We start from the raw sequence: 8,938 nt of genomic DNA, 5'->3' as shown, positions 1-8,938 counted from the left end.
CTCTCCCTGGTTACCCTTTTGTCCTTAATATATTTGTAAAGACCCTTTGGATTCTCCTTAATTCTGTTTTCCAAAGCTATCTCATGTCCCCTTTTTGCCCTCCTGATTTCCCTCTTAAGTATACGCCTACTTCCTTTATACTCTTCTAAAGATTCACTCGATCTATCCTGTCTATACCTTACATATGCTTCATATGCTTCCTTCTTTTTCTTAACCAAACCCTCAATTTCTTTAGTCATCCAGCATTTGTGGGCGGCACGGTAGCACAGTGGTTAGCACTGCTGCTTCACAGCGCCAGAGACCCGGGTTCAATTCCCGCCTCAGGCGACTCTCTGTGTGGAGTTTGCACATTCTCCCCGTGTCTGCGTGGGTTTCCTCCGGGTGGTCCGGTTTCCTCCCACAATCCAAAAATGTGCAGGTTAGGTGAATTGGCCACGCTAAATTGCCCGTAGTGTTAGGTGAAGGGATAAATGTAGGAGAATGGGTCTGGGTTGGTTACGCTTCGGCGGGTCGGTGTGGACTTGTTGGGCCGAAAGGGCCTGTTTCCACACTGTAAGTAATCTAATTCCCTATACCTACCAGCCTTCCCTTTGTTATCTCATGAAGGCTTCCCATTTTTCAGCTGCCCCTTTATCTGCGACATCTACCTCCAATCAGCTTTCGCAAGGTCTTGCCTAATACCGTCAAAATTGGCCTTTCTCCAATTTAGAACTTCAACTTTTAGATCTGGTCTATCCTTTTCCATCACTATTTTAAAACGAATAGAATTATGGTCGCTGGCCCCAAAGTGCTCCCCCAGTGACACCTCAGTCACCTGCCCTGCCTTATTTTCCAAGAGTAGGTCAAGTTTTGCACCTTCTCTAGTAAGTACATTCACATACTGAATCAGGAAATTGTCTTGTACACACTTAAGAAATTCCTTTCCATCTTAACCTTTAACACTATGGCAGTCCCTGTCGATGTTTGGAAAGTTAAAATCCCTTACCATAACTACCCTATTATTCTTACAGATAACTGAGATCTCCTGACAAGTTTGTTTCTCAATTTCCCTCTGACTGTTGGGGGGGGGGGTCTATAATACAATCCCAATAAGGTGATCATCCCTTTCTTATTTCTCAGTTCCACCCAAATAACATCCCTGGATGTATTTCCGGGAATATCCTCCCTCAGCACAGCTGTTATGCCACTTCCCCTCCTCTCTTGCCTCCCTTTCCATGAACTACAGAATCCCCTAACACAATTGATCTCTTGGAAGCCGACGTACACCTCGTTGCATTAGAGCCAGTCTCAAAGCCAGTCACGAAACTTGGCTGTTCGTGCTACGTTCCCCTGAGAATCCATCACCACCTACATTTTCCAAAACAGCGTACCTGTTTGAAGTGGGTATATCCACAAAAGACTCCTGCCCTGGGTGCCGACCTCTCTTCCCCCTTCCTGGAGTTAAACCATATATGTGACTGTATCTGAGACTTTTATGAGACAATTATGGAGGGAAGAATGTGATAATGTGCATTTGAATCTACAAGTACGTTTTAGTCCCCCTATGAAAGAACTTTGTTCGCCCCCAGGTCAACATGCTACCATGCTTTCACCGTGCAAGGTTGGCCCGCTAAATTGGGCCTTCTCCTATTCCTCAAATGGGGACAGCAATTTCCAAATCTCACCCCAAATAATTGTAATCCTACCAACATTTAAATAAAAAGATGCTGAATCTAAGTGACTGTCATTTAACACTCTGATAGTTCATGATGCCAGTGTCTGATGCTTGAATCTTAACCTTAATTTAACGTATTAACAGGTGTTAACTGAATACCTGTCTGGCAGTCCATATCCTTTCCATCATAAAGTTGACCAACTTCCATCTCTGAATTTTGCTCACTTTTGTCCTCGCTTGAGAAACACGCGTCCAAACTATTATTGCAAGTACTCTGCGGCTGCCAGAGCCTTGAAAACTAATGAAACAAATTACATTTTTTAATTGGGTTGCTACTGGCTCATCAGACAGTAGATTAACATGTCTTATATGTACATATCGAACAGAATAAGTTTTGCATATTACCATGCCATTAATCGCTGTTAACTTTTTTTAATGATATTTGTTGGTTCAGTATTATCAAAGTTGTGTTGCTGTAAATGATTTGTATGTAAAAATAATGTTGACTAACATCCTTTCAGGTGGAAAGGAAGGTGGACAAGCACAACAACAAAAACAAGTTCGTTCAACGTATGGGAGAGGATTTCACCACAGTCCTGGTCAGGGATTCCGTCATCATTCTTCAACCAGATTTGAAAGTCCAACAGGTTATGGGTTTCCTCAGCCACCAGGAAACTTTGGAGCATCGTTTAACCAGAGGTCACCATTTAGACCTCCAGGACTTCAACCATCTGACAATATGATGCGTTCACAGCCATTAATGTCATGGCCTTATACTCCTCCATTTTGGTCTCCAGTGCCGAATGAAATGCATCGTTTCTTAACTCCACCACCTCCGCCACCACCTCCTCCTCCTCCTCCTCCGCCCTCCCTTCCACTTCAGCCAATGAGCCCAGACTGGTCAGAGCCTAACATGAGGCACACTACTTGCTTTCCAAATGCTCCCCCCTCTTGTTTTTCTAATGCGCCTCCTCACCCACCAAATTCTCAGCTCCATCCACAAGGCTCACAAGACTTTGTTTATAGACCTGGCTATTAGGAAGGCTCATGTTTGCAAACTTTCTGATGTACATGAAGTTTATAACAAATATCAATTATCATTCTCAGTTCAGACATAGATAGAATTGGGTGTAAAATTTTCTGACAGTATTCAGGAGGGTAAAGCAGCTAAGAGCATGGTTGTGCTCATTGAAATAGCATCAGTTAATGATAATTATGATCTAATAAGCACTGTTCACATTGAGTCTCTGCTTCCAATAACCATTTGAAGCAAGCAAAATCTTACAAGTAAAAACAAGTGCAGAGCTATGTCCCTTGTGTCATCTTAAACTTAAAGAACTAGTTTGCACTTACTAATTATGAATGCTGTCTTTCCTGATGTCTGCTCTTGTTAAACTTCAGTGGAAAGAGGTACTGATTTTGTCCATGTTATAGAATAAATTTGACTTTTCTTCATATTTCAGCTAATAAATTCAGTCCCGTACAGCAATACTTTGTATGTATCATTCTACTTGTTCAGAAATGGCACTTTGGGTGTGAAAGGCGTCTCTGTCAGGCCAAAATGAGTCCTGCAGCCTCATTTGTATCTCAAACAATGTTTTTCTCCATTTAGGATTTTGAACAGGATGCAAAATGATCTGCTAATTTGGTATTACTCATTTTGTGTTGCTGCTAAAGACCAATTTAATCTTATTTCCTGAGCATAAATTGTAATGCTGTATTTTGTAAATACAGAAATTTTGTGTAACTGGTGTTAAATTAGTCAGCCAATACATTTAGCGAACTTTACATCTTCAGAAAATCCCGAGTGTCACTTCTTTACCCCTCAAAATGGTTGGCTGTGAAATTGAGTAAATTAAAAATATTTTAATAAAGGTGTCAAGTTCTTTCTTTAATATTTGTATTTGTCTTTTGACATTGAATGTAAGTTTAAAGAGAATGGAATTGAAAATTAAATTACTTCACAACTTTCAGTGAATTCTGTCTTTTGCGTTTGTGTGGTTTTGTTTTGTGCTGTGTATACTTGTTGTTTTCCTGAAGACTTAGAATGTAGAATCATAGATTCCTTATAGAGAGGAAATAGGTCACTCAGTCCATCGAGTATGCACTGTCTCTCTGATGAGTCTCTGACCCAAATCCACTGTAAATATGACTGTGGTTAGTGTGATTTTATATACAGGTCTTTCATTATGCTTACTGTCATCAAGAATTTAACAAATGTTTGTGGTTTTCTATGTTATGCCACAACTAGTTGGGTTCTTGCTGAGTCAAATGTATGTACAGAAGAGCTTCTGTACTTACTGATGCTACTGTATGTTACACACAACTGACTGCACTGATTCTGTTTCACAGCGAAAGTAGCTGAAAGAAAGACCTTAATATTGGAATGCTACATTTCACGATTTAATATTTGAAATCTGAGCCGTAATGCAACAGCCTGTACCATGGAACAGTCTCGCAAACCGTACAGATCTTGAATTTGATCCATGGTTTATTCTGTTACTGTACTGCAACAATTCATTTTGAAATTGTTGCTTTCCTAATCATTGCCAATTTTGTATGAAGTTTGAGATATGTTCAGTCCAATGTTGACGAGGCTGAAACCATCCTTGCTAGCACCCGTGTTTAACTTGCACCAACTCTGGTCCAGCCAAAATAATTCACCATTGAATTATTCTCAAACGCTTGTTGATCCTCCCTGCATCTTCCTTACTCCATTTTTACCATTTATAATCATACATGATAGAAATTTAGAAAATTGGGAGAGGGGTTGGCCCTTCACCCCTTGTAGTCTGCTTTGTCTTCCATTATGACCATAGCTGATCTTATAACTCAATAGCCTGTTCCCTTTTTCCTTCACTATCCTTTGATCTCCTTAGCCAAAAATGCTATATCCAACTCCTTGAAATCTTTCAATGTTTTGGCTTCGACTGCATCACATGATGCACATGTGCCACGAATGAATATAAACAAATAGAAGACCTGTTGACAGCAAATATTCCTATACGTACACCCATTCTACGAGCCAATGTCCTCTTGAAATGCATCATTCCTCAGTACACAACCGTCATTTGAAAATTTTCAAGTTGGCCTCTTTATACGAAAATGTGGGTCACTAATATGAATTGAGAAAATCGTGTCCCACTAATGACCCCTGGGGGGAGCCCACCAAATACTTTCCTTCAGTCCAAAAGACAACTTCCTCAATTAACAACTTCATATCCAAGCTGGTACTATCACATTTCTTCTAAGGGCTTCAAATATACTTGTCGTGTTATATCTTGAAGTATGTTCTTAAAATAAATGTTCACAAAATCGCTGAATCATAACATGAGAACTAAGGATACAAAAATCTAACCATCATCAAAATCTTCAAAAGTTCTTTCACGTTTGATAGCCTAGCAATTCCCAATTGTTGTGATAACTTCATTTTTTTTTGGACTTGAGATTGAAGGATTGTGGGCGCCTACATTTTTATTTAAATGAGGTGTTTCTTGCAAATCATTTAGTTCCATGTAACCGCTGATCTTGGTTGGAATGTGTTTCAGTAAAAACTCCAGACTCTATAACAGGGGTTTATGGCTGTTCTATTTGAACAGTGTTTTGCAGGCTTGAAACGAGTTATGTTTTTCAGTGAGGAAACTTGCTGAAAAAAGGAACTGTTCAGCTTATGTCTCCATTTCTTAAACACCTTTGTGATGAATGCAGTGTGAAACCTGATTGCCCTCTTGAAAAGTGACAGGTATTTTCTCAACTGTGTTCCCTGAGTAAGCTGCATCAGTGAAGATCTCAGAGACATCTCCCTATATTGGGGTCCCTCAGCTATAGGTCAGAACATCAGGCTGACAGCCATCTGAACATTCTACAACTTGTCCCTTTTTTTTGCCTTCATGAACTAATACTTATTGACCTAATTTTTTTTTCTCTATATATAGAGAGACCCATGTTTCCCTTTTCCTGACATGAGTAGGTGTGTGTTTGTATGTTTTTAAGTATCATTTAGAGCTGTAAACATCTACATTTTCATATTGTAAACTGTATCTTTACAAAATAAGAGTTGTTTTTATAATAAACCAATAATTTTGTGATTACTGAACCTGGATGATGGATCTTTTCATTCTAATACAGGGAAAGCAGGCAACTGGCCATATTGGAATCTGGGTCAGACCATTAAATCTGTGTATGACCTGACGAGTAGTGGGACTAAATTGAGACAATGCACCTCATCTCGGTCATAGCACAAGCAAGAGTGTCACTGCTACCCAGACCCCTCTGAAATACCTCTTGGAAATTCCTCTGGGACCTTATCCCAGTTCATTAAATGCAAGCATTGTTTCCTTCTTAAAGTACTGATGAAATAGTTGAAAAATATTGCTGTGAACAGCATGATCATCACTTTCCCTTTCTGTATGCCTCCATTGCCCTTGAACTGGACTTCCAACCTTTGACTGCCAAAACAGTAACAAGGAAGAAAAATGTTTGCCTCCAAAGTGGGAACATATGATACATTTTAAACAAGAGCCTTCGCTCTTGCATATCACTGTAGGAAGTAGTTCCTTATAAATGAAAGCCGCTTAATCGTGAATATTACAACAGAGATGAGGTTCTAATTTCCTCCTGAAATATGTTGTGGTTTGAATCTGTTCAAATAGATTTCGCACACCATCCTCAGAGTCCATCAGTGAAAACTATTATTTATATGAGCTGCATTCAAAAGCTGGTCAAAAAAAGTTGAAGGTTTTGTGAAACCCACAGTGTCTCACAGTTGCGTACATTTTGGAATGCAAATACAGCTTTCTGTGCATCATATGCTCAATTGCATTTTAAATGCTGGTAGCCTTCACTACTTCTGCATGCTGATTTCAAACTGAAAGATTATCTGTGGCCTAGCATTACAAGTATCGAGAGGAAAAATAATTTATTTTACTGTGACAGTACCTCTGAGCAATGGTAGATTTCTGTCAAAAAGTAGATTTTGAGTGTTTAGCACATGCCAAATGACACAAGGAAATTTCATGAAAACTTATTAGCTGTGCTGCTTCAAATGAAACTTAAAGATTTGACTTTTCCTTATAAGCTCAAGGATAGTACAAATTCATGAACCACTACCTCATACTCCGATGAGGGTATAGCACCCTTCCATGTACCCCTGACCACACATAATCTATCAATGCACTATTGCCAGATTGAAATCATGATTCTGTTCAGGAGCATAAAGCTAATCTAAACTTGGAGAGCATTGGACTGTTAGTAGCAGACTGTGCAGAACTGTCCTTGTCACTACTTTCTGCTGAAATTCACCTGGGAAGTTTGCTTTACCATGTCCAATCCCACCAACTTTTCTAATAAAACCTCAGATATGCTAATATCTAAAATGATGCATGGTGTATAAAATGGCGACTTTAACCAGGAAAGAGTTCCTCTGAGGGCATTGGAGGGATATCTGATCAGCATGGACGAGTTGGATCGAAGGGTCTGTTTCCGTGTAGTACATCTCTATGACACCATTTCCCCCTTATTCTGCTCTGTCTTTCCTTGAAATGATGACACGATAGTTTGAGTAGCTCAGAGATCATGTGTACATCCAGTCAATGCAGAAGGTCAGCCTGACAATCAGATAGTTGCATACAAATAGCTTTATTATCCTTTGGAGGAATGTAGTGATTGTGCCATGTTAGGACTAGTGCTGAAAAGCAGGGTGCTGATTTTGTTGGCATCGGATTATATGTAGATAAGTGAATGTCAGTTATAGGTAGTGAAAGGAAGAAATAAGAATGTGAATTGAAATGGAATGAAACTAGTGAAGCTTAAATGAGTGTGAAGAGTAATCTGAATTAAACATTCTAGATAAGTAAGAGTGACAGCTTGTGAACTACAGACAGAGCTGACTTCAACTTTGCCCTCATTTTCTGGCATGCTTAGGTCATTAAAGTATTTCCTACATCGCATACAAATGTGCATTCTGGCTCATCTGGTGTTAATTCATGAGCTGCGACCCTACGTTTCTTCTTTGTAATGGATACCTGTATCTTTCTCCTTATCTTTAAATTCATTTGTGGAATGTGGGTTTGACAATTTGTGCGAACATCATAAATTAGTCAAAGTTGCTTTCTATTTATTTTCATCCTGCCAAATTGCTAAATGGGATAGATTTAAAACTGCTCAAATTAGGAGAGCCACAGAATTGTACCTAAATGCAATGTGTAGCCACATGGCCTTGCTTAGTGACCATTCTTCCATTACTAGGTAAAAACAATGACTGCAGATGCTGGAAACCAGATTTTGGATTAGTAGTGCTGGAAGAGCACAGCAGTGTATGAGGGCATACCAGGAGCAGGACCAAGTATATGTAAAGATCAGTGAAGCTAATACACAGAAACACATGCATATTAAATAGTGGAAGCAACATGCCATATACAGAAGCAATCCTACAACCAGAGCAGCACATTAAAGCTTGGGCAGTTCTTTCATATCCAGCCATGTGTGGCGCTGGAAAATTAAAAGGAGGTGGAGTGTGCACAGGTATTCTCATCCTCAATGATGAACAAGTCCAAAACATCAGTGCAAAAGGCAAGGTTGGTGATCTTGCATCTACAGCCAGAAATGCTGAGTGAATGATTCATTACAGACAAAAAAAACTGTAGATGCTGGAATCCAAACCGGAGGCTGGAAGAAAACCGCAAGCTAGGCAGCATCAGGAGGTGGAGAAGTCAACGTTTCTGGTGTAATCCTTCTTCAGGGTGATGCATCTCAGTCTCTTCCAGAGGTTCCCCCCATCACAGATGCCACAATGTTCCTACATGTCGTTTCATTGTTGCTGTTTCCTACCTTCCATCCACGAAAAGATGATTCAGCACACTTCCAAAATATCTACCTCATATGCAAACTATATAATGTATTTGATTCATTCCATATGATATCAGAAATAAATACCTGAACACAATCAATATGGCTAAATAAGAACCTGTAGTAGTGCTAAAAGTTTGTTCTCCAGAACTAGTTGTACTTCTAGCCCAACCCCTTCAGTACAAACACAAGAACTTAACCTTCCCACTTCAGGCGACTGACTGTGGAGTTTGCACATTCTCCCCGTGTCTGCGTGGGTTTCCTCCGGGTGCTCCGGTTTCCTCCCACAATCCAAACATTTGCAGGTCAGGTGAATTGGCCATGCTAAATTGCCCGTTGTGTTAGGTGAAGGGGTAAATATAGGGGAATGGGTCTGGGTGGGAGGCGCTGCAGCAGGTCGGTGTGGATTTGTTGGGCCGAAGGGCCTGTTTCCACACT

The 8,938-nt window shown here is 40.0% G+C and overlaps 1 protein-coding gene across 4 annotated transcripts in view; it reads left to right on the top strand.

Moving 5' to 3' along the window:
• Positions 1–3,625, top strand: part of naf1 (nuclear assembly factor 1 homolog (S. cerevisiae)) — a 234,940-nt gene extending 231,315 nt beyond the window's left edge. For 3 of the 4 annotated variants that reach the window (XM_043698794.1, XM_043698775.1, XM_043698785.1), the window contains exon 9: positions 2,176–3,625. In XM_043698794.1, coding sequence (XP_043554729.1) covers positions 2,176–2,693 — 518 coding nt within the window. In that variant the 3' untranslated portion in view covers positions 2,694–3,625. The remainder of the gene's footprint in view (positions 1–2,175) is intronic. The other variant, XM_043698805.1, reaches the window with a different exon arrangement.
• The last annotated feature ends 5,313 nt before the right edge of the window (positions 3,626–8,938 follow it).

The sequence above is a fragment of the Chiloscyllium plagiosum genome, chromosome 1, assembly GCF_004010195.1.
Source record: "Chiloscyllium plagiosum isolate BGI_BamShark_2017 chromosome 1, ASM401019v2, whole genome shotgun sequence".
In the NCBI taxonomy this organism is placed as follows: domain Eukaryota; kingdom Metazoa; phylum Chordata; class Chondrichthyes; order Orectolobiformes; family Hemiscylliidae; genus Chiloscyllium; species Chiloscyllium plagiosum.
Note: the sequence above shows the minus strand (reverse complement) of the source record. Positions and strands in the feature narration are given on the sequence as shown.